Consider the following 26164-nt stretch of genomic DNA (forward strand, 5'->3'; position numbering starts at 1 on the left):
TTGAATGGTTTTTTTTTTTACCGTGTCTGTTCATGGTAATCACGCCAAATTTTGAGACAGAATTTTCGTTCTGTATCTGTTTGTCCACCTTGTGCAAGGAACGCGGCGATAGGTTGTTATAATCACAAGTCACAACTGTCGGTTACTGGGCTATAAATGTATGCCAAGACAGCATTGAAGTACGGGGATTGAATAGTTAAATGATCATACGGTCAGTGGCGCAAAAATCTGAAGATTGTGGCGATGGTGGTGGTTATGGTATACGGGAGGTGGGGAGATTCTCGAACAGGATAGTGCCTCGCGTATGCAAGCCTCGCATGCAGTACTGAAGCCGCTCTTCTTCGCGAATCACGCTCGATGGAAAGGCGTTTACCGTCAGCTCAATAAATATTATCAGCTTCTAAAGTTACACGTCTTCCCTGTAGTGATTGTACTTGAGTAATGAAAGAAGAACGTTCTTTTATGTGCATGCTATGATTGTACGATTAAAGCGTAAATATTGTTGAACAATACCATTTATTTAATTGCCCGCGCAGTGAAATCAAAGAGTAAACCCACGGAACGACACTAAAAAAAGTAAGCGTGATTTAAATAATTTCGATAATATCACTTGTTTTTTTACTATTCTGTTGAAACAAAACAGTAATATGCGATAAATTGTGAATTAAATTATCAGGACTGTCGGTAGTTATTGTTAACATAAGCTATGTACCATATACGAAATAATGGTATCGGTTCAATCGCAATTTGTGTAACGAATTCCATCCTCTGAACATTCATAAAAAATCTGAAAAGCATCTAAGTGAAGCGAAATACACGACAACCAAGTCTGGCAGCAGAGAGGAATTATGCCATAGCCCTGTTACTCAGCGTGCATCAACGTTACTCCACATTTTTACGAATCTTCTCCATTCCTGGCCGTCGTCGCGTCGTGCTGGATCAAGATCCATACGTTCGAACCGCGCGAAGGTAATATTTTTATTAAACTATCGTGGAGATATACAAATAACTCACATCAGGTCTACTACCATGGTATAATAAAACCATTCTGGTCTACCAGTATTTCTTTTCTGTACAAAATGATGTTTAATGGTACTCAAATTTCGACTCTACTTGGCTCTACTTTGCTCTCACGTTTCAAGGAATAATCATTGTCTACACAAGCTGTGAACCTACTGCTCAGCTGTCACGATCATTTGAATCACCGTAACTCTTCAACAAGTAATTGCAAAATGATGATCAAGTCTATGAGCCGTCGCTTTGCTGCAGAACTCGTACGTAAATTGTGCTGAGAGTACGCATGCGGAATCTATGCACTAATCTATAAGATAGTGCAGTCAGCGAGTTAAACAACAATTTCGAGCCCTCGCACAGAGGATGAATTTTTTCCCGCCGACAGCCTCTGGGACCAATATATATAACGGTAGAGGGTAAGAAGTATTAGAAAAAGGGTAAGAGAACGGCTGTGATATTAATGTGAAAATACGATTGAAAAAAACAAACAGCGATACTGTAGATACTGTTGCCTTTACTGTGGTCTTTTATGTTTGTACAAAAAAACGCTACTGCGAATTCAAAAATTTCAATAATCAAAAACTTGGGTGTAATTTATTCAAAAAATACGATTGCGCATAGTCCCTAATCACTGACAACAGTTCATCAGAAGTGAGTGCCAGCGACCAAAAAATTGCTTCATATTCTCTTTGTAGTTTCATAGCTGTTGATCCTAAAATATTCGAGATGTCTTTTTTGAATTTCTAGGGATCCAATTAGTTTGAATAACGTAATTTAAATTTATGCCAAGACAAAGAGTTTTCGGCACCAAAATCGCTGCAAATGGAAAGTAGTTTGGTAAAACGCTAGAATGTATTTATTTAGGTGCTGTATCGACGTAATTGTGCGTAAAAAACCGATTAGGCACAGTTTGGAGTCCTTGCGAGCTGTAAGTAAAAAACGAAACATTTTCCTCGTATCTCCTAAGCTGAAGGCTTTACGCAGTTTTATTAGCATTTGCTGACTTCCTTGGGCTCCTAATGGTCTAGAAAAGATCGTACCAATCGCCATATCGACAAAATTTTTGTAAACAAATGTCTCGCGCAGAGTTTGAAGTAGCAGCAAGCAGTATGTCGCACATTACAGCCCAAAGATGAGACGTTTCCCTCATATTTCCTCAGCCTTTGCTCTTACAAGGTTTTGAATAGCTTTTCTCGTTTCTCGGCGTTTGCATATTGTAGAAGAGGTAATATCGATCGATTTCAAGGCATGAAGTTGCTGGCTTAAACCTCAGAGAATACGGATGGCTAATCCCTTTGCAGTTTTGACTAAAACTTATGCGATTTCGAAAAGTGCTTAAATAAATTTTTTGGTGCACTTTTCCGACGTAATTTTGCGAGAAAAATCGATTGGGCGCAGTCCGAATACGCTGCGAGCAACGGATCAAAAGTTAGAGCCAAAAAACAAGAACCTGTGATTTCCACATTTTTTTGACTGGTGCTCTTTCCGTCGTCATTTCTCTGCTGTTGGTCCAACGCTGCTTTTGCTGCGTTTTCTGAGTTCCTGGGGGTCCAATTAGTCGAGAAAGAGTCATACAAATCAAATCTGAGACCAAAAGTTTTTTGCTCAAAAAAAAAGTAAGGCTAACCCCTTTGTGTTTTTGGCGAAAATTTTCGCGGTTTTAAAAAGTGCTTGAATTAATTCTTTCGTGCACTTTTCCGACGTAATTTTGCGGGAAAAATCGATTGGGCGCAGTCCGAATACGCTGCGAGTGGTGGGTCAAAAGTTACAGCTAAAAAACCAGATCCTCAATTTTCGACATTTTTCAGCAGGTGCTTTTTTGCTCGCCATTTCTCACCTGTCGGTCCTACTCTCGTTTCGCTGCGATATCTGAGTTCCTGAGGGTCCAATTGATCAGATAAGGGTCGTTTAAAACGACTCTGCGACCAAAAGTTTTTTGCACAAAAAAAAAGTAGTGCTAACCCCTTTGTGTTTTTGGCGAAAATTTTCGCGATTTTGAAAAGGGCTCCGATTAATTCTTTAGTGCACTTTTCCGACGTAATTTTGCGAGAGAAATCGATTGGGCGCAGTCCCAATACGCTGCGAGTGGAGGGTCAAAAGTTACAGCCAAAAAACCAGATCCTCAATTTTCGACATTTTTCAGCAGGTGCTTTTTTGCTTGCCATTTCTCACCTGTTGGTCCTACGCTCTTTTCGCTGCGATTTCTAAGTTCCTGAGGGTCCAATTGATCAGATAAGGGTCGTTTAGAACGAATCTGAGACCGAAAGTTTTTTGCTCAAAAAAAAAGTAAGGCTAACCCCTTTGTGTTTTTGGCGAAAATTTTCGCGATTTCGAAAAGTGCTGGAATCGGAGCTTTGGAGCACTATATCGACGTAATTTTGCGAGAGAAATCGATTGGGCGCAGTCGGAATATGCTGCGAGTGGAGGGTCAAAAGTTACAGCCAAAAAATCAGATCCTCAATTTTCGACATTTTTCAGCAGGTGCTTTTTTGCTCGCCATTTCTCACCTGTTGGTCCTACGCTCTTTTCGCTGCGATTTCTAAGTTCCTGAGGGTCCAATTGATTAGATAAGGGTCGTTTAAAACGAATCTGAGACCAAAAGTTTTTTGCCCAAAAAAAAAGTAAGGCTAACCCCTTTGTGTTTTCGGCGAAAATTTTCGCGATTCTGGAAAGTGCTCGAATTAATTCTTTCGTGCACTTTTCCGACGTAATTTTGCGAGAGAAATCGATTGGGCGCAGTCCGAATACGCTGCGAGTGGTGGGTCAAAAGTTACAGCCAAAAAACCAGATCCTCAATTTTCGACATTTTTCAGCAGGTGCTTTTTTGCTCGCCATTTCTCACCTGTCGGTCCTACTCTCTTTTCGCTGCGATATCTGAGTTCCTGAGGGTCCAATTGATCAGATAAGGGTCGTTTAAAACGAATCTGAGACCAAAAGTTTTTTGCCCAAAAAAAAAGTAAGGCTAACCCCTTTGTGTTTTTGGCGAAAATTTTCGCGATTTTGAAAAGTGCTGGAATCAGAGCTTTGGAGCACTATATCGACGTAATTTTGCGAGAGAAACCGATTGGGCGCAGTCGGAATACGCTGCGAGTGGAGGGTCAAAAGTTACAGCCAAAAAACCAGATCTCCAATTTTCGACATTTTTCAGCAGGTGCTTTTTTGCTTGCTATTTCTCACCTGTTGGTCCTACGCTCTTTTCGCTGCGATTTCTGAGTTCCTGAGGGTCCAATTGATCAGATAAGGGTCGTTTAAAACGAATCTGAGACCAAAAGTTTTTTGCGCAAAAAAAAGTAAGGCTAACCCCTTTGTGTTTTTGGCGAAAATTTTCGCGATTTTGAAAAGTGCTGGAATCAGAGCTTTGGAGCACTATATCGACGTAATTTTGCGAGAGAAATCGATTGGGCGCAGTCGGAATACGCTGCGAGTGGAGGGTCAAAAGTTACAGCCAAAAAACCAGATCCTCAATTTTCGACATATTTCAGCAGGTGCTTTTTTGCTTGCCATTTCTCACCTGTTGGTCCTACGCTCTTTTCGCCGCGATTTCTGAGTTCCTGAGGGTCCAATTGATCAGATAAGGGTCGTTTAAAACGAATCTGAGACCAAAAGTTTTTTGCCCAAAAAAAAAGTAAGGCTAACCCCTTTGTGTTTTTGGCGAAAATTTTCGCGATTTTGAAAAGTGCTGGAATCAGAGCTTTGGAGCACTATATCGACGTAATTTTGCGAGAGAAATCGATTGGGCGCAGTCGGAATACGCTGCGAGTGGAGGGTCAAAAGTTACAGCCAAGAAACCAGATCCTCAATTTTCGACATTTTTCAGCAGGTGCTTTTTTGCTCGCCATTTCTCACCTGTTGGTCCTACGCTCTTTTCGCTGCGATTTCTGAGTTCCTGAGGGTCCAATTGATCTGATAAGGGTCGTTTAAAACGAATCTGAGACCAAAAGTTTTTTGCCCAAAAAAAAAGTAAGGCTAACCCCTTTGTGTTTTTGGCGAAAATTTTCGCGATTCCGAAAAGTGCTGGAATCAGAGCTTTGGAGCACTATATCGACGTAATTTTGCGAGAGAAATCGATTGGGCGCAGTCGGAATACGCTGCGAGTGGAGGGTCAAAAGTTACAGCCAAAAAACCAGATCCCCAATTTTTGACATTTTTCAGCAGGTGCTTTTTTGCTTGCCATTTCTTACCTGTTGGTCATACGCTCTTTTCGCTGCCATTTCTGAGTTCCTGAGGGTCCAATTGGTCAGATAAGGGTCGTTTAAAACGAATCTGAGACCAAAAGTTTTTTGCCCAAAAAAAAAGTAAGGCTAACCCCTTTGTGTTTTTGGCGAAAATTTTCGCGATTTCGAAAAGTGCTGGAATCGGAGCTTTGGAGCACTATATCGACGTAATTTTGCGAGAGAAATCGATTGGGCGCAGTCGGAATACGCTGCGAGTGGAGGGTCAAAAGTTACAGCCAAAAAACCAGATCCCCAATTTTTGACATTTTTCAGCAGGTGCTTTTTTGCTTGCCATTTCTTACCTGTTGGTCATACGCTCTTTTCGCTGCCATTTCTGAGTTCCTGAGGGTCCAATTGGTCAGATAAGGGTCGTTTAAAACGAATCTGAGACCAAAAGTTTTTTGCCCAAAAAAAAAGTAAGGCTAACCCCTTTGTGTTTTTGGCGAATATTTTCGCGATTTTGAAAAGTGCTCGAATTAATTCTTTCGTGCACTTTTCCGACGTAATTTTGCGAGAGAAATCGATTGGGCGCAGTCCGAATACGCTGCGAGTGGTGGGTCAAAAGTTACAGCCAAAAAACCAGATCCTCAATTTTCGACATTTTTCAGCAGGTGCTTTTTTGCTCGCCATTTCTCACCTGTTGGTCCTACGCTCTTTTCGCTGCGATTACTGAGTTCCTGAGGGTCCAATTGATCAGATAAGGGTCGTTTAAAACGAATCTGAGACCAAAAGTTTTTTGCTCAAAAAAAAAGTAAGGCTAACCCCTTTGTATTTTTGGCGAAAATTTTCGCGATTCTGGAAAGTGCTCGAAATAATTCTTTCGTGCACTTTTCCGACGTAATTTTGCGAGAGAAGTCGATTGGGCGCAGTCCGAATACGCTGCGAGTGGTGGGTCAAAAGTTACAGCCAAAAAACCAGATCCTCAATTTTCGACATTTTTCAGCAGGTGCTTTTTTGCTCGCCATTTCTCACCTGTCGGTCCTACTCTCTTTTCGCTGCGATATCTGAGTTCCTGAGGGTCCAATTGATCAGATAAGGGTCGTTTAAAACGAATCTGAGACCAAAAGTTTTTTGCGCAAAAAAAAAGTAAGGCTAACCCCTTTGTGTTTTTGGCGAAAATTTTCGCGATTTCGAAAAGTGCTGGAATCAGAGCTTTGGAGCACTATATCGACGTAATTTTGCGAGAGAAATCGATTGGGCGCAGTCCGAATACGCTGCGAGTGGTGGGTCAAAAGTTACAGCCAAGAAACCAGATCCTCAATTTTCGACATTTTTCAGCAGGTGCTTTTTTGCTTGCCATTTCTCACCTGTTGGTCCTACGCTCTTTTCGCCGCGATTTCTGAGTTCCTGAGGGTCCAATTGATCAGATAAGGGTCGTTTAAAACGAATCTGAGACCAAAAGTTTTTTGCCCAAAAAAAAAGTAAGGCTAACCCCTTTGTGTTTTTGGCGAAAATTTTCGCGATTTTGAAAAGTGCTGGAATCAGAGCTTTAGAGCACTATATCGACGTAATTTTGCGAGATAAATCGATTGGGCGCAGTCGGAATACGCTGCGAGTGGAGGGTCAAAAGTTACAGCCAAAAAACCAGATCCCCAATTTTCGACATTTTTCAGCAGGTGCTTTTTTGCTTGCCATTTCTCACCTGTTGGTCCTACGCTCTTTTCGCCGCGATTTCTGAGTTCCTGAGGGTCCAATTGATCAGATAAGGGTCGTTTAAAACGAATCTGAGACTAAAAGTTTTTTGCCCAAAAAAAAAGTAAGGCTAACCCCTTTGTGTTTTTGGCGAAAATTTTTGCGATTTTGAAAAGTGCTGGAATCAGAGCTTTGGAGCACTATATCGACGTAATTTTGCGAGAGAAATCGATTGGGCGCAGTCGGAATACGCTGCGAGTGGAGGGTCAAAAGTTACAGCCAAAAAACCAGATCCTCAATTTTCGACATTTTTCAGCAGGTGCTTTTTTGCTTGCCATTTCTCACCTGTTGGTCCTACGCTCTTTTCGCCGCGATTTCTGAGTTCCTGAGGGTCCAATTGATCAGATAAGGGTCGTTTAAAACGAATCTGAGACCAAAAGTTTTTTGCCCAAAAAAAAAGTAAGGCTAACCCCTTTGTGTTTTTGGCGAAAATTTTCGCGATTTTGAAAAGTGCTGGAATCAGAGCTTTGGAGCACTATATCGACGTAATTTTGCGAGAGAAATCGATTGGGCGCAGTCGGAATACGCTGCGAGTGGAGGGTCAAAAGTTACAGCCAAGAAACCAGATCCTCAATTTTCGACATTTTTCAGCAGGTGCTTTTTTGCTTGCCATTTCTCACCTGTTGGTCCTACGCTCTTTTCGCTGCGATTTCTGAGTTCCTGAGGGTCCAATTGATCAGATAAGGGTCGTTTAAAACGAATCTGAGACCAAAAGTTTTTTGCGCAAAAAAAAAGTAAGGCTAACCCCTTTGTGTTTTTGGCGAAAATTTTCGCGATTTCGAAAAGTGCTGGAATCAGAGCTTTGGAGCACTATATCGACGTAATTTTGCGAGAGAAATCGATTGGGCGCAGTCGGAATACGCTGCGAGTGGAGGGTCAAAAGTTACAGCCAAGAAACCAGATCCTCAATTTTCGACATTTTTCAGCAGGTGCTTTTTTGCTTGCCATTTCTCACCTGTTGGTCCTACGCTCTTTTCGCCGCGATTTCTGAGTTCCTGAGGGTCCAATTGATCAGATAAGGGTCGTTTAAAACGAATCTGAGACTAAAAGTTTTTTGCCCAAAAAAAAAGTAAGGCTAACCCCTTTGTGTTTTTGGCGAAAATTTTTGCGATTTTGAAAAGTGCTGGAATCAGAGCTTTGGAGCACTATATCGACGTAATTTTGCGAGAGAAATCGATTGGGCGCAGTCGGAATACGCTGCGAGTGGAGGGTCAAAAGTTACAGCCAAAAAACCAGATCCTCAATTTTCGACATTTTTCAGCAGGTGCTTTTTTGCTTGCCATTTCTCACCTGTTGGTCCTACGCTCTTTTCGCCGCGATTTCTGAGTTCCTGAGGGTCCAATTGATCAGATAAGGGTCGTTTAAAACGAATCTGAGACCAAAAGTTTTTTGCCCAAAAAAAAAGTAAGGCTAACCCCTTTGTGTTTTTGGCGAAAATTTTCGCGATTTTGAAAAGTGCTGGAATCAGAGCTTTGGAGCACTATATCGACGTAATTTTGCGAGAGAAATCGATTGGGCGCAGTCGGAATACGCTGCGAGTGGAGGGTCAAAAGTTACAGCCAAGAAACCAGATCCTCAATTTTCGACATTTTTCAGCAGGTGCTTTTTTGCTTGCCATTTCTCACCTGTTGGTCCTACGCTCTTTTCGCTGCGATTTCTGAGTTCCTGAGGGTCCAATTGATCAGATAAGGGTCGTTTAAAACGAATCTGAGACCAAAAGTTTTTTGCGCAAAAAAAAAGTAAGGCTAACCCCTTTGTGTTTTTGGCGAAAATTTTCGCGATTTCGAAAAGTGCTGGAATCAGAGCTTTGGAGCACTATATCGACGTAATTTTGCGAGAGAAATCGATTGGGCGCAGTCGGAATACGCTGCGAGTGGAGGGTCAAAAGTTACAGCCAAGAAACCAGATCCTCAATTTTCGACATTTTTCAGCAGGTGCTTTTTTGCTTGCCATTTCTCACCTGTTGGTCCTACGCTCTTTTCGCCGCGATTTCTGAGTTCCTGAGGGTCCAATTGATCAGATAAGGGTCGTTTAAAACGAATCTGAGACCAAAAGTTTTTTGCCCAAAAAAAAAGTAAGGCTAACCCCTTTGTGTTTTTGGCGAAAATTTTCGCGATTTTGAAAAGTGCTGGAATCAGAGCTTTGGAGCACTATATCGACGTAATTTTGCGAGAGAAATCGATTGGGCGCAGTCGGAATACGCTGCGAGTGGAGGGTCAAAAGTTACAGCCAAGAAACCAGATCCTCAATTTTCGACATTTTTCAGCAGGTGCTTTTTTGCTTGCCATTTCTCACCTGTTGGTCCTACGCTCTTTTCGCTGCGATTTCTGAGTTCCTGAGGGTCCAATTGATCAGATAAGGGTCGTTTAAAACGAATCTGAGACCAAAAGTTTTTTGCGCAAAAAAAAAGTAAGGCTAACCCCTTTGTGTTTTTGGCGAAAATTTTCGCGATTTCGAAAAGTGCTGGAATCAGAGCTTTGGAGCACTATATCGACGTAATTTTGCGAGAGAAATCGATTGGGCGCAGTCCGAATACGCTGCGAGTGGTGGGTCAAAAGTTACAGCCAAGAAACCAGATCCTCAATTTTCGACATTTTTCAGCAGGTGCTTTTTTGCTTGCCATTTCTCACCTGTTGGTCCTACGCTCTTTTCGCCGCGATTTCTGAGTTCCTGAGGGTCCAATTGATCAGATAAGGGTCGTTTAAAACGAATCTGAGACCAAAAGTTTTTTGCGCAAAAAAAAAGTAAGGCTAACCCCTTTGTGTTTTTGGCGAAAATTTTCGCGATTTCGAAAAGTGCTGGAATCAGAGCTTTGGAGCACTATATCGACGTAATTTTGCGAGAGAAATCGATTGGGCGCAGTCGGAATACGCTGCGAGTGGAGGGTCAAAAGTTACAGCCAAGAAACCAGATCCTCAATTTTCGACATTTTTCAGCAGGTGCTTTTTTGCTTGCCATTTCTCACCTGTTGGTCCTACGCTCTTTTCGCCGCGATTTCTGAGTTCCTGAGGGTCCAATTGATCAGATAAGGGTCGTTTAAAACGAATCTGAGACCAAAAGTTTTTTGCGCAAAAAAAAAGTAAGGCTAACCCCTTTGTGTTTTTGGCGAAAATTTTCGCGATTTCGAAAAGTGCTGGAATCAGAGCTTTGGAGCACTATATCGACGTAATTTTGCGAGAGAAATCGATTGGGCGCAGTCCGAATACGCTGCGAGTGGTGGGTCAAAAGTTACAGCCAAGAAACCAGATCCTCAATTTTCGACATTTTTCAGCAGGTGCTTTTTTGCTTGCCATTTCTCACCTGTTGGTCCTACGCTCTTTTCGCCGCGATTTCTGAGTTCCTGAGGGTCCAATTGATCAGATAAGGGTCGTTTAAAACGAATCTGAGACCAAAAGTTTTTTGCCCAAAAAAAAAGTAAGGCTAACCCCTTTGTGTTTTTGGCGAAAATTTTCGCGATTTTGAAAAGTGCTGGAATCAGAGCTTTAGAGCACTATATCGACGTAATTTTGCGAGATAAATCGATTGGGCGCAGTCGGAATACGCTGCGAGTGGAGGGTCAAAAGTTACAGCCAAAAAACCAGATCCCCAATTTTCGACATTTTTCAGCAGGTGCTTTTTTGCTTGCCATTTCTCACCTGTTGGTCCTACGCTCTTTTCGCCGCGATTTCTGAGTTCCTGAGGGTCCAATTGATCAGATAAGGGTCGTTTAAAACGAATCTGAGACTAAAAGTTTTTTGCCCAACAAAAAAGTAAGGCTAACCCCTTTGTGTTTTTGGCGAAAATTTTTGCGATTTTGAAAAGTGCTGGAATCAGAGCTTTGGAGCACTATATCGACGTAATTTTGCGAGAGAAATCGATTGGGCGCAGTCGGAATACGCTGCGAGTGGAGGGTCAAAAGTTACAGCCAAAAAACCAGATCCTCAATTTTCGACATTTTTCAGCAGGTGCTTTTTTGCTTGCCATTTCTCACCTGTTGGTCCTACGCTCTTTTCGCCGCGATTTCTGAGTTCCTGAGGGTCCAATTGATCAGATAAGGGTCGTTTAAAACGAATCTGAGACCAAAAGTTTTTTGCCCAAAAAAAAAGTAAGGCTAACCCCTTTGTGTTTTTGGCGAAAATTTTCGCGATTTTGAAAAGTGCTGGAATCAGAGCTTTGGAGCACTATATCGACGTAATTTTGCGAGAGAAATCGATTGGGCGCAGTCGGAATACGCTGCGAGTGGAGGGTCAAAAGTTACAGCCAAGAAACCAGATCCTCAATTTTCGACATTTTTCAGCAGGTGCTTTTTTGCTTGCCATTTCTCACCTGTTGGTCCTACGCTCTTTTCGCTGCGATTTCTGAGTTCCTGAGGGTCCAATTGATCAGATAAGGGTCGTTTAAAACGAATCTGAGACCAAAAGTTTTTTGCGCAAAAAAAAAGTAAGGCTAACCCCTTTGTGTTTTTGGCGAAAATTTTCGCGATTTCGAAAAGTGCTGGAATCAGAGCTTTGGAGCACTATATCGACGTAATTTTGCGAGAGAAATCGATTGGGCGCAGTCGGAATACGCTGCGAGTGGAGGGTCAAAAGTTACAGCCAAGAAACCAGATCCTCAATTTTCGACATTTTTCAGCAGGTGCTTTTTTGCTTGCCATTTCTCACCTGTTGGTCCTACGCTCTTTTCGCTGCGATTTCTGAGTTCCTGAGGGTCCAATTGATCAGATAAGGGTCGTTTAAAACGAATCTGAGACCAAAAGTTTTTTGCGCAAAAAAAAAGTAAGGCTAACCCCTTTGTGTTTTTGGCGAAAATTTTCGCGATTTCGAAAAGTGCTGGAATCAGAGCTTTGGAGCACTATATCGACGTAATTTTGCGAGAGAAATCGATTGGGCGCAGTCCGAATACGCTGCGAGTGGTGGGTCAAAAGTTACAGCCAAGAAACCAGATCCTCAATTTTCGACATTTTTCAGCAGGTGCTTTTTTGCTTGCCATTTCTCACCTGTTGGTCCTACGCTCTTTTCGCCGCGATTTCTGAGTTCCTGAGGGTCCAATTGATCAGATAAGGGTCGTTTAAAACGAATCTGAGACCAAAAGTTTTTTGCCCAAAAAAAAAGTAAGGCTAACCCCTTTGTGTTTTTGGCGAAAATTTTTGCGATTTTGAAAAGTGCTGGAATCAGAGCTTTGGAGCACTATATCGACGTAGTTTTGCGAGAGAAATCGATTGGGCGCAGTCGGAATACGCTGCGAGTGGAGGGTCAAAAGTTACAGCCAAAAAACCAGATCCTCAATTTTCGACATTTTTCAGCAGGTGCTTTTTTGCTTGCCATTTCTCACCTGTTGGTCCTACGCTCTTTTCGCCGCGATTTCTGAGTTCCTGAGGGTCCAATTGATCAGATAAGGGTCGTTTAAAACGAATCTGAGACCAAAAGTTTTTTGCCCAAAAAAAAAGTAAGGCTAACCCCTTTGTGTTTTTGGCGAAAATTTTCGCGATTTTGAAAAGTGCTGGAATCAGAGCTTTGGAGCACTATATCGACGTAATTTTGCGAGAGAAATCGATTGGGCGCAGTCGGAATACGCTGCGAGTGGAGGGTCAAAAGTTACAGCCAAGAAACCAGATCCTCAATTTTCGACATTTTTCAGCAGGTGCTTTTTTGCTTGCCATTTCTCACCTGTTGGTCCTACGCTCTTTTCGCTGCGATTTCTGAGTTCCTGAGGGTCCAATTGATCAGATAAGGGTCGTTTAAAACGAATCTGAGACCAAAAGTTTTTTGCGCAAAAAAAAAGTAAGGCTAACCCCTTTGTGTTTTTGGCGAAAATTTTCGCGATTTCGAAAAGTGCTGGAATCAGAGCTTTGGAGCACTATATCGACGTAATTTTGCGAGAGAAATCGATTGGGCGCAGTCCGAATACGCTGCGAGTGGTGGGTCAAAAGTTACAGCCAAGAAACCAGATCCTCAATTTTCGACATTTTTCAGCAGGTGCTTTTTTGCTTGCCATTTCTCACCTGTTGGTCCTACGCTCTTTTCGCCGCGATTTCTGAGTTCCTGAGGGTCCAATTGATCAGATAAGGGTCGTTTAAAACGAATCTGAGACCAAAAGTTTTTTGCCCAAAAAAAAAGTAAGGCTAACCCCTTTGTGTTTTTGGCGAAAATTTTCGCGATTTTGAAAAGTGCTGGAATCAGAGCTTTAGAGCACTATATCGACGTAATTTTGCGAGATAAATCGATTGGGCGCAGTCGGAATACGCTGCGAGTGGAGGGTCAAAAGTTACAGCCAAAAAACCAGATCCCCAATTTTCGACATTTTTCAGCAGGTGCTTTTTTGCTTGCCATTTCTCACCTGTTGGTCCTACGCTCTTTTCGCCGCGATTTCTGAGTTCCTGAGGGTCCAATTGATCAGATAAGGGTCGTTTAAAACGAATCTGAGACCAAAAGTTTTTTGCCCAAAAAAAAAGTAAGGCTAACCCCTTTGTGTTTTTGGCGAAAATTTTCGCGATTTTGAAAAGTGCTGGAATCAGAGCTTTGGAGCACTATATCGACGTAATTTTGCGAGAGAAATCGATTGGGCGCAGTCGGAATACGCTGCGAGTGGAGGGTCAAAAGTTACAGCCAAGAAACCAGATCCTCAATTTTCGACATTTTTCAGCAGGTGCTTTTTTGCTTGCCATTTCTCACCTGTTGGTCCTACGCTCTTTTCGCTGCGATTTCTGAGTTCCTGAGGGTCCAATTGATCAGATAAGGGTCGTTTAAAACGAATCTGAGACCAAAAGTTTTTTGCGCAAAAAAAAAGTAAGGCTAACCCCTTTGTGTTTTTGGCGAAAATTTTCGCGATTTTGAAAAGTGCTGGAATCAGAGCTTTGGAGCACTATATCGACGTAATTTTGCGAGAGAAATCGATTGGGCGCAGTCGGAATACGCTGCGAGTGGAGGGTCAAAAGTTACAGCCAAAAAACCAGATCCTCGATTTTCGACATTTTTCAGCAGGTGCTTTTTTGCTTGCCATTTCTCACCTGTTGGTCCTACGCTCTTTTCGCCGCGATTTCTGAGTTCCTGAGGGTCCAATTGATCAGATAAGGGTCGTTTAAAACGAATCTGAGACCAAAAGTTTTTTGCCCAAAAAAAAAGTAAGGCTAACCCCTTTGTGTTTTTGGCGAAAATTTTCGCGATTTTGAAAAGTGCTGGAATCAGAGCTTTGGAGCACTATATCGACGTAATTTTGCGAGATAAATCGATTGGGCGCAGTCGGAATACGCTGCGAGTGGAGGGTCAAAAGTTACAGCCAAAAAACCAGATCCCCAATTTTCGACATTTTTCAGCAGGTGCTTTTTTGCTTGCCATTTCTCACCTGTTGGTCCTACGCTCTTTTCGCTGCGATTTCTGAGTTCCTGAGGGTCCAATTGATCAGATAAGGGTCGTTTAAAACGAATCTGAGACCAAAAGTTTTTTGCTTAAAAAAAAGTCAGGCTAACCCCTTTGTATTTTTGGCGAAAATTTTCGCGATTCTGGAAAGTGCTCGAAATAATTCTTTCGCGCACTTTTCCGACGTAATTTTGCGAGAGAAATTGATTGGGCGTAGCCCGAATACGCTGCGAGCAACGGATCAAAAGTTAGAGCCGAAAAACGAGACCCCGTGATTTCCACATTTTTCGACTGGTGCTCTCTCCGTCGTCATTTCTCTGCTGTTGGTCCTACGCTGCTTTTGCTGCGTTTCCTGAGTTCCTGGGGGTCCAATTAGTCGAGAAAGACTCAAACAAATCGAATCTGAGACCAAAAGTTCTTTGCCCAAAAAAAAAGTAAGGCCAACCCCTTTGTGTTTTTGGCGAAAATTTTCGCGATTTTGAAAAGTGCTTGAATTAATTCTCTCGTGCACTTTTCCGACGTAATTTCGCGAGAGAAATCGATTGGGCGTAGCCCGAACACGCTGCGAGCAACGGATCAAAAGTTAGAGCCGAAAAACGAAGAATTTTAGCCGCCATTTTTTTGGTGTCGGTCCTACGATCTTTCCGCCGCGTTTTCTGAGTTCGCGGGGGTTCAACTAGTTTAGTAATGGTTGTACAAATCGATTCGGAGAAAAAAAAACTCACGGCCAAATAAAGAGCAAGGCTGACCCCATCTGATAATTTCGCCAAAATTGCGATGAAAATTCTCACTACTCAGCGTTTCATTAGCCCACATTGGCCCATCCAGATTGACTCCAGGACCGCGTCTCCCTGGCTCTGAAATCGCAGGAAAAGGAAGACTTACGCCGAGATCAAGCTTGAAGGAATTCTCCAGCCCAAGTTGAGCGGATGCGAGCAACGCTGTCACCGACTCATTCAGATTTCATATAGCTATCATTCCGCTAGAGAAATTTTTTCCGGACAGCCTTGACTTCTTGCGGACGCCTGACGAAAATTTTTTACCGAAAAACATAAAATTTGCCTCGGATTCACATACTTGTAGGGAAGGAGAAATACAATCTGAACGTAATAAAGTATCAATTTCAGTTTATTTCATGTGCTTCAATTATTGTACATGTGTTAGGGTGTTAGAGTATAGTTTCTCAACAATTCGTCAAATAGTACGTATTAAAGTTAATGGTAAACAGACATGTAAAAAAATTATCAAACATTACGTAATAAATATGCCTATTATATAAGGAAACAGTAGTGCACCATCCTATTTCTCAAGCAGTGTATAAAAAATGTTGTACGATTAAATATATATTATATATAATAAATATAAAATAATTGTAGTTTATAAGTAGTTCAAGTTTCGTTCTGTGTACAGGCGGAATTGTATCTCTGCAGGATGCGATTTGTATATTGTATTGTTAGTATTTGACGCAGTCTTGATTGAAATATAGAAATAAATGAACATATGCTTTTATTTATTTAACTGCTGAACCCAGGAAGTTTGGAAAATCGTTTTTCCATCCCCGTGAGTACAACAGTTTGAGAAGTTTCAATCGATTCTGTCGCATGAAGATTTGGCTCCGAAAGTCACAGAAAAAGGAAGGCTACCCTCTTTGGTTATATCCGTCAGATTAAATTCCGTTAAACGCTACGTGCCGACGGTTCTGAAAAATCAGTAAGTTTCAATGGGTTGTAGATTCATCGGAACCCGTCCTCTCTATCGTGTACGTTATACAATTAAATTGTGTTTCTCATGTAGTTTGCTATTATGGATTACCCAGTTTAGCGAAGACAACAAGTCGAATCAACTGATTGGATATATTCATGCGAGTAAAAATTTCCAACTATATTAGCCATGTCTCCATATGTCGGATGTGATCTCCAAATAAGTAAGATCAATACCTTCATAACTATAGCAATTGGGCGGGTTTTTCCCTCTTGTCTGACAGATTTGATGCTTCAGACGAACCTGTAAAACCTGCGGTTTCTCTGATGAGCCATTCGGTCTGTGCGTGTAAAAACTTTACATACGTAACAAGTAGAGAAATTAAAAATTATTTGATCACGTCGTTTCCTATCTACAAAAATTAAAATACATATAGCAGGTTGAAAACTACAACAATGTCTAATGCAACCAATGTTTACTTACGTACATACATTTAACGAAATAAGTGAAATTCAATTGCTTGTACCATCCACGATTAGGTTTTGATGCCGATGAAAAACTACAACCCAATTATTGACGAAGCTGAAGTTAGTAACGTTTCTGAAACGAAACATCAGGGCAAAATTTATTATTGTTTCATTTTAGAATGACTTCCAGTGAATTGGCTTTTCAAAATATGAATGTGTTTTATTTAGTATGGTTTACTAAATTTCAGACAACCCTGAAGGTGTGAAGTAATGATTTTTTCTAAACATGCATCGTTACAATAACGTTACCTTCTTCAACTTCATGATTATTTGGTGTTCCCATGCGTTATACACACTGAAAAAATGAACTTTCTTCGCGAAAATACCCAATTTCGTTTTTTTGGTTCGCAATATTTATGCTGTTAAAGTTGTGCTGGGTAAAATTCTTTAAAGAATAACAAACCTAAAAAAAAAAAATAAAAAATTACACGACATCGGTAATTGAATCTACACGATTCTCGACAGCGGTCTAAGATTTTATTTCCTCCGTAACCTGAATGACAAAATGTATTATCATATAATATAAACGAGATCTGTTGACTTATCGTACCGCATACCTGGTAGTTGAAATTTCACTACCGAAGTCAGGCTGGAGAAATTAAGTAGAGTAGTTTCTCATTCACTTTTACACGGATGCTATGAAACGAGTGAGGCTGCAGTCATAAAAACAGGAATATTCATTTTAATAGTTACTTTTATTAGACGACATTGTAAACCAGTTGCTTGACCTGTGACTGAAAGCGATTTTTGTTTAGCTTTCGTAGGCTAACTGCCGTCCAAAACAGGCATTCAGAGTCCATGGCACGATCCGTCTACAGTAACAGACAGTTTGATCTGGAATCCGACAAAGAAACACCTTTTACTTTGCTCCATATTACTCTTATCACAAACATCATTATCTATTGAAGTATACTCATAAGGTCTGAGTTATTTCGAGACAGCCTGTAAATTAAATGCTTGATGAATCACGCGACGATAGTAATCTGCGGGAATAGATCTCAAATAATCTGTATCCAGTGACTGTATAGCTTACCGCAGACCGTTGTAATGGTTACAAAATAATTGGGCGATCAGGATAGCTACGTCAGTGGCGGGGAGGAGGTTCTTTCCATACTGCTGTCCCTGGGCTGCACGTGCAAAATTAAACGGTAAACGCCCGACTGGGGTATGGATCTTAATTAATTCGCTCCATTCTCCCCATTTCGACACGGAATAACAATGTCGGGTTTCGTGCTAACGTGATATTTTCCACGGAGTCAGTCGACATCTTTTTCTCCTCACCACAATACGTGGCAAGTCATTCGTGTCGTAGACAGTAAAAACATATATAATGACGAAGTTCGTTCTATTACAAATCCCCAGTGGCTAAAAATTTGCAGAAAGAAATTTGCCGTAAATTTGACGAAGATGGCTGGGTCCTGGCGATCCCGAGTTCCTTCAATCTCTTCCAATACTTTCCGGTACAGTCTTTGTCGTTTGTTGGCTGGCAGTGTTAAAGAAAGCTGCGGAGTGGCAAAGCGTACGAAAAAATTTTCCTCCCTTCCAACAAACATTTGCAATATACTTACGATGTAGGAAGCCAATTATTTCCATCGGCGCGTTTTCCAATACGTACGTGTCCGATTTTTCAAAAGCAAATCTTACCAAAGCTGTCCCTGCGACCTACGTACCTCGATTCGACGTCCTGCACTAAAGCGGACAAAGACTTTCTCTAGTATACTTTGACAATGAAGCCGCTCGGGAAACGCGCGACAACTCGCAGGTAAGGATAATGAGGATGAGGAGTGAGCTGCATATCTAAGTACTCCCACACGCCGCGGTTTAACGCGTTGCCCCCGACACAATCTTCGTGCAAGGATCTAAATCGGCCGGCGTTGCTGGTGCAGCAGGTGGAAAGGAAGGCGCAAGGCGTACCGTGAACGCAGTTCATTCCCCTCCGTCGTGGATTGATCCACGCTACCTTTTCCGCGCGCAGTCCGGTCGTCTCAAGGACTTTTGTACCTGTGAATGTCCCCCGTGTACACCAAGTACATAGGATACACATGCGCGTGTATCGATATAGGCGAGCGAGGAGACGGGATCGGGATCGCGGTCGCAGGGTAACTCTAGCGGTAGCGAAAACTCGTATTGTCGGACAACGGACTCGCCTTCCACCGATCCAGAGTACTCGAGTTTACATTTTTATGGCAACCTGGCCGATTGTTCGGCTGATTCGAAGCACAGCTATGAACTCGGCTCAATGGATGAAGGATGAAAAGATACCTTCTCCTACTTGTGCGGTTTCTTTCGACTATTCGACCCGGCGACTGTGCAGTTTACTCCCCTCCGTGTTTCCCTCGTAATCGTTGTATAGAACGAGACCAGGTTGACGAAAAAGCATATCGTCTAGATCGCAGCCAACTCTCAAGCTGTCCATGAAGCAATATTTGAGCCGAATGTAGAAAATTACAGGTTCCGTCGACGATTGATTGATCTTTGGAAAAATCGGTGGATGATTGTCGGCGATGAGGGTAATCCGTGCGGATACTTATTAATCAATACATACGGATGATCTCACCTTCGAAACTTTCTGATATTTTTGGTAGGCGATGCTAATATACATGCCAAGGCGGGAGGAATTCGCGCCGACTAACGGTTTCGCGAAAACGTTGGGGAGCCGAATTGATCGTTAAGCCGTGTCGCTGGTGCACCCGATGCTAATTACGACGAGGTGTGTGTCGGCGAGATCGATAGTGCGAGCGTGAATAATACATATTGTCATTCCCTCGAAGCCCCTCGATTTCTCCCCTCTTTTACACCCGGCAACTAGCCAAATGCGGGCCAAGCTTAGTATCCGCTGAACGTGTGACACTAAAATCTGTTTACACCGCGCTTGCAAATCGGGCAGAGATTTTTTTATCCACTCGATAGTATCGTGCAGGACGATTCGGGTTTCTCGAACCCCTGGTCCTTCCGCCTGGCCTCGTTCCATCGGTGCTAAAGCCGGTACCCGTTACCGTTAAAAAAAACGCAAATAAAATTATCGATTTTCGTATCCGAAACATGAGTGGAACGAAGGTTACGCAATGTCTCGATGCACTGCAGTGCGGAGCAGAATTTACCGAAGTGATAGGATCACTTCTGAAAACGTGTTTCGAAAAAATGAACGCACGTATGCCGTTCGTTTATGGTATTGCCCCTACACATTAATTCCGTATTATTTTCACAAATAAATACTGCTCGGCTGCTGTGGTCAGGCAAGGCTAATTTTGTTTTAAATAACCATAAGTTGTACGGAGTCAGACCTGTTCGATGATCAATTTCGTGATAATGCGTGCAAGTCATAACGATAAATAGATCGTTTACAACTATGCGGCTCATCTATTTCAGAATTCTAGGCAATACCTCTACAGGGAGAAATGGATGTTTATTCTGCACAGTCACTACAGACTTCTTGACGTATAGACACGTAGGAGAATCTTGTTTGTGACCACGCGCTTTCTTGGTCTTCCTTTCCCCAGTGAAAGTAATTGCTTAGTTCAGTTCAATAATCAACAAATTTCTTCCATCTTTTACAAAGTCCTCGGTCGTTGGATTGACCTTGTATTCTGAAACCCTGGTGTTTAATTTTGCAACGAATTATTCTTCATGAATTTTCTGTGTTCTCCAGAACTTGACTGACGGTACATATTAAATACGAATGGGAATTTAAGTGGGCGCGTCCATGCGCCTGATTTGACAAGTATAATATTTGGCGTCTTATTTGATTCTACTGTGTTTTCGAATCGTCAAGTTCAGGGATTATGTGGTCTTGAGAATTCAGGTTCGGAGTTGGCTGATGTTTTCAAATCGTAACAGTTCCCCGCAACAGTTCTAGTTCTAGGTTCTATGGCAATTCTGACAGTCGACTGGGACGCTGATTTTTCGCAGATAATTGACGTGTTTTTAATTACCAGCCGCGTGAATGAGCGACCTCTTACATTTAAATGTGCGTCCGTTATATGAAAGTCAACAATTCTGCGAAGAAGCAAAAAATTATTCTCCATTAACTACGGTGCGGATAAAAGATCCTGCCACATAAATTGACCGCCGACAACCGTTAAATGGTGGACGGGTCGTCATTCACAAACAGTCTGCAGTATAAGAATAATTTTATCAGAAAATTAAAGGGAGCGGCAACTGGAGTTTTATATAATATTTGCGAGTCCATAATAACCAAGAAAATGCCTTCCTGCGATAACATATCCACGACTTTGTACGTTTAAGCCTGCACGGTAAAAATTTTCTACACTATGTTGATTGATTACTCGACCTTATCTTTAATTTATGTGCAGAGTTTCTCGGTGTCGAAGGACAATAAAGTCAAAGACAACGTTGACGTTGACGTTTCGGGTCTGAAGGGGGGCCCCCCTCAGAAAACTAAAATAATATTTATTACATACAGTAACATGATATAAGTTATGAGTGAATGTTCTTCTACACATAAAAAAAAATACAAATTGCTACAGAAGACTTTCTGCACTATGACAGATGTATAGTGCACATCCCAACCGATTTTCAATTCTGCATACTGCGAATCGGCATTAAAAAGGCGAGATTTAAGAATATCGTGCTAGTAAATTATGATAATGTGAGGTATAATATTCAAGTGATTATGCTATGAATTCAGCGCCTCAGGGTCTCCAAGACGTAACGGCAAAACCCCGGCGAAGAGTAATCGATTGCATCGGCAATTCTGGCTATATATTATGTATTTTTTTTCCTTTTCAACTCGTTTCAATTTTCGATCATTCTTGTTTCGCTCCACTTGTGGATTGTTACTGTTTCGTCACTCTGTTTTAATTTATTTCCGCAATTAGTAGCCAACACTGGTAGTTAGCTATCACTGGGTCACGCGAACATATTCAAACGTGATCGTTAAATAACTCGTAATTCGCGTGGCGATCACATCTTTTCAATACAACATAATTTCTCATGATTATTTATGCCAGTAACGTAAGTGTTACGGTCTCTTGAAATCAAACGAATCATTGCAATACAACTTAATTTCTTGTTACTTTTTAATGCCGATCGAGGAAAGTGTTCTCGTCTGTTTATATTTAATATATCACTAGGATAGATTCGTCAGGTGAAACTGTCCTACCTGTCTAACATCTAGAAAAATCACTTCACCCATACTACGCTGTGGATATTATTCACAGTTTATTGTCAACGGTACGTTCTGCGTGCAAATATCTGCACTAAATTGTTTGACAAATCGATGGATTGCCCGATCGATGAAATGCAGAGAATTCAGTACATCGCGTCTTTATATTTCATACCACATGTTCCTTGGCACGTGATGTTACAGCGGCATTAAGAAGCACCTTTCTTTCAGCGCAGCAACGAGCAAGGCTCTAACCGTCGCTTGATGTTTGTGACCTGTTCCCAAGTTGCGTTTGCGACTCACGTCTGCCGGCTACAGCGTAAACTGGTAACAAGAAAAGACCGGCTGGCTGTAATCGAGCCTGTCAGCCCTCCTGGAATCCCCGGGTTAACCACAGTCTTCCTTAACTGCACCGCGTCTATCGATCGGTGCAACGTTGCCCGGATCGACCAAATCGGGCGATAATGTCACCGCAGTGGCGGTCAAGCCACTGCGATTCACAATTATTGTACAATTTTCCGAGTTATCCCTATCTGTAGTGATTTTTATCGAGAAACTCGAACGATTCTATGCAAATAACGACGATCATACGATCGGTAATCAAATCAATTGGACAGATTAATGCGTCTAGAGAGATCGAGTGTAGTACAGTCAATCATTGTAGACGCAATTAAATGATGGTCGCATACATACATTGTATGAATTAATTCATGCGAGTATGCTAATCATAAACGGGACGGATCTTTAGAATAAAGCAAGAAAAAAACATCAATAATACGAATATATCACAGTGGAACTTCGTAGGGGGGTGGTGGGATGTGGTCTGACCAGAAAAATAATCGAATCGGTATTCGTATTTAATTATATCTGTGTCAACACATTCAAGAGGGATTCGGGCGGATTCGGATCCGCGTAGTCGGGTCTTCAAAAAGACCGTTATACAGCATTCCATTTTTGATTGTACTTAACAATTTGGCGATTGTACGAGGCATATTGTGCTAGTCCAGACCTACTTAATCTGTTCCGATCTGGTTCGCGTTCGCCTTTGCTTTTATTTCAACCGGGAACCGTACATTCGTGAATAGACGTTGGACCAGACGTCCTAAGAAATTTATCAACATCACACGACATGACGACTGTGAAGCTCCGGGCTATCTTACTTGCGTGCGTGCGTGCGAATAAAGTTCGTCTACAATAATATAGTAGGGCCAAATATAATATTTGCAAACTGTGCCACGAGAGCACCAAGTGCCGGACATTGGTTATACAGGGATAACGGAGTTCGGCGTCGATCCGATCCTCTCCGCAGGTTTCCTGCAGCTTCGTTGTTTTTCACTCACCAATGATTGATGCCGAAGGCCGTTACATATGTATGGGTGAACCGTTCTTGTTTCAGTAAAGATGCTGCCAAATATCGGTCCGCTCTTCTGTCTGATGCTATTCCTCGGAGTTTCGACGCCTCAGAATCATCCCGGGGATGCCGGTGTCGTTCCTGACGATGGGGCCCAGGTTCACCACCGTCAGAAGAGACTGTTGTGGGTTACAAATGATGGGAGAATCGCCTTGCCTCCTGGCACAGTGCTGACCATAACTCCGACGATTCTGTTACCCTTCGTGAGGTATCCGCCTTACGGTTTCCTCAGCAACATGTCGATGAGCTTCCCGTTCACCAGTGAGTTGCCTTCGCCGTTTCAAGTCTTCCCGCCTCCTCAGACGGGCAGATTCTAATTTTGAAATTTCGTTACAGTCGACTTCGACAAACTGGGCCTAACGGACAACGAGAATCCTTACGGCGCTCTGCCCCCCGTCTTCGGCAGAGCGTTCCAGAGCCGAGAGGCAGGCATGGCTCTCGGGGATTTCATTGCTTCCTTCATGAAGCACAGACTCCAAAAACGCGAAGTACCGGAAGTTCCCAAAAACGCGTTCCAGGGTGGAGAACGCGCCTTACTCTACGGGATAGCCGAAGACATGCTCAGCCAGTTCGGAATGGATGGCAAAGCTTGCCTGCTCCGAGCAATATGCGAGGTTCACGGTCACCCTCTGGACAATTTCGGCTTCGTTGGTGAAATTATACGGCTTTTTTTCACGTGAGTATTTTGAGGGCATCCATCATAACTCACTCTATGCGGTGATTCGGAGTATGCCGGTTGTAAAACACGGACAGGTGTTCGAAATATCGCAAAACTAGAACGGTGGCCCGCCTCGCCCATAGAACCAGATGATTCGTTTTAACCTAGCATTAATTTTTTGCCATCTGTAATTTCAGCGCGAGCAAATCGCCGTTCGCTGAACTGATGAAGGATTACGTCGATGCAGAAAAAACGGGAAAATCGCACGGAGAATGCTGGCCATACTTCAAGGCGTGTCCGAAGTCACTGTTCTTGCCATCATCAAACAAGTACATGTGAGTTATCGGGCAATTATTACCTTTGCAGATGCGAATGCCTAGTTGGTGTAACAATGGCGTGTTTTCGGAACGAGTTCAACTGCTCGCTGATGGCAGTGGTCAATATGGCATGTGCGAAGACTGTAATTATGAACGCTCCATTGCTTCGTTGATTGAGAGCTAATTTGCAGTAGAGGTGTTCACAAGTCCTGACCACGCGTTGTAGAGCCAGCCAGATTTTGATTGCCCTGCAACTGTTTCGTATCAGGTCAACCATCAGTGCATAACAAAGCTATAAAATTTGGGCAACGGTTGAATTTTATAAGAGAATAGGCGAATTTAACCGAGTACGTGACTTGTCCGTCAAAGCAAGTAAACGGTGAGACCCAGATCTCAGGCCCGAAGGCTCTAGGAAGCCTCGAGGCACAAGGCAATGGCCAAGATTTAGGGATTCCCCAATTGTCATGCACAAGAAGTTGTTGATCCCATCGTCAGATACGGTTATGTGGTATTCACATCAATCAGATCGAAGTAGGCGATTGAACCTACACATGTAGAAGCTGACAGAAAAAAAGTATTAGACGGTAGATGAACTCTTTCGTTATACATCCATTGCAGAACTCAAAAACGACGCGATAAAAATATGCTTTAAATAATATATAAACCGGCATCAATTTCGTGTTACAGGGAAGATTCCGTTCACACGGAAGGAGAGGTTGATTTTGACGACGAGTTCAATAAGATTCCGCAAACTTTCGAACAGGAATCACCGAAGAGGACTCCGACACGGAATACGATACATCCAGCTATGTAGGCTTTAGATGAACATTTAGATATCAAATCATTTTCAATTAGCAAGAAAAATATGAAGCACGCGATATATGTAATGCTCAGAGCAAAATTGATCAAACTGCAGTGGGATAGAGAAATAAAGTATATTTTTTGTTGATCGAATTTTGATGAAAAATTCGCAACGTTATTTTATGCCAATAATGGTGTGCGGAAAACCGTAGTATTGATTACCTGTGAATTTTATGGAATCAATCATTGCTGCTCTACAGGTTGAAGTAATCGCATTATTTATTATCACTACGTGTCATATGATTATTATCAAATATCTGGTGCTGTGCAATTTCACGGAAAACCGACTGTTTGTAACTTCGGTACGTGACGTTAAGTGGTTTCGATACAATTAGTGAGATATGACATGCAGACATTCACGTTTTAATCATAAATCGATGAAGTGTATATAAAAATGATGAAGGGACTCAGGGGAAAACGAGTGATGAATTTTTTTTAAGAGATTTGTGTAAAATAATAAACATTATTGCGAATAATTTATAGTATAGTAAATTACTTACTATGGTCTGTAGGAATGCTATATTATATTACTGTTATCTGTATATCTGTTTAATTTAAGGTAAGAACGTGTTAGGTATACTGTAAATAGCATACTGTGTGAATGTGTATATCAATGTTGAAATAATGAAATAAATTATTTAATATATTGAATGACGTAAAAGAGTTTTCGTATAAATTGTATCCTTAAATAAATAAGTGGAAAATAAAAGCAATGGCACAAGGCCGAAAAAAATATTGAGTAATTCGCGTTTGTGTAGTTTTGCGTTACGGGGAGGTAGAGTTGTGATATACGTGTAATATATTCATAGGACGATAACAATATCAACAAACAGCTATATTTTTAATGCTATTTTATTTTCTACCCCTTCAAGATATTCAAAGATTTGAGCCACTACAATTTGCATATTATTTTTAGTTTACTTATATATTATTTAAATTGCTTCGTTTTTTTCGTTCTTTCTTCCTATCTTTCATAAAAAAAAAAAGTTCAAGATAATCAATACTATGGGAATTCGGAAGAGAAATGTACTTTAGCCCCTTCTATTGCATGTTTTTGTCGCACTGTTATTCATCCTCATTTGACGGTTTGGCCATTTCTGTTGTCTGATAATTTATGTTTCTCGTATTTTACATTTGAATTAGTCTAGAAAAATTTTCAAAGCAAGGCTATTACACTCGAAACGCTTATACAAAAGCCTATATTTTATTACTCTCGTTGAATCGACTGCTTCGTTGTAAAAATTTTTACGGTACATCAATCAATTTAGGATAAGGATAAACTACAATCCAGACTGCATGAAATTGAAATT

General features: G+C 41.7%; 1 protein-coding gene across 4 annotated transcripts; it reads left to right on the forward strand.

Moving 5' to 3' along the window:
• Positions 1-335: 335 nt before the first annotated feature.
• LOC124223845 (uncharacterized) lies at positions 336-25993 on the forward strand. Of its 4 annotated transcripts, none has more exons than XM_046636183.1 (5): positions 336-969; positions 23004-23279; positions 23355-23694; positions 23874-24011; positions 24681-25993. In XM_046636183.1, exons 2-5 carry the CDS (start codon positions 23009-23011, stop codon positions 24805-24807), a joined length of 876 nt encoding a protein of 291 aa, XP_046492139.1. In that variant the 5' UTR covers positions 336-969; positions 23004-23008; the 3' UTR covers positions 24808-25993. The 4 variants fall into 4 exon arrangements, with proteins under 4 accessions (XP_046492139.1, XP_046492149.1, XP_068989128.1 ...); XM_046636193.1 differs by having other exon boundaries at positions 23009-23279; XM_069133027.1 differs by having other exon boundaries at positions 336-576.
• Positions 25994-26164: the final 171 nt, after the last annotated feature.

The sequence above is a fragment of the Neodiprion pinetum genome, chromosome 1 (assembly GCF_021155775.2).
Source record: "Neodiprion pinetum isolate iyNeoPine1 chromosome 1, iyNeoPine1.2, whole genome shotgun sequence".
Lineage (NCBI taxonomy): Eukaryota > Metazoa > Arthropoda > Insecta > Hymenoptera > Diprionidae > Neodiprion > Neodiprion pinetum.

Excerpts from the sequence above, each read along its gene's own strand:
- LOC124223845 (XM_046636171.1), top strand. The coding sequence starts at position 19,525 with ATGAGTGGAACGAAGGTTACGCAATGTCTCGATGCACTGCAGTGCGGA. Across the intron at positions 23,280-23,354 it reads GATGAGCTTCCCGTTCACCA|TCGACTTCGACAAACTGGGC; the intron begins GTGAGTTGCCTT and ends ATTTCGTTACAG. Across the intron at positions 24,012-24,680 it reads CCATCATCAAACAAGTACAT|GGAAGATTCCGTTCACACGG; the intron begins GTGAGTTATCGG and ends TTCGTGTTACAG.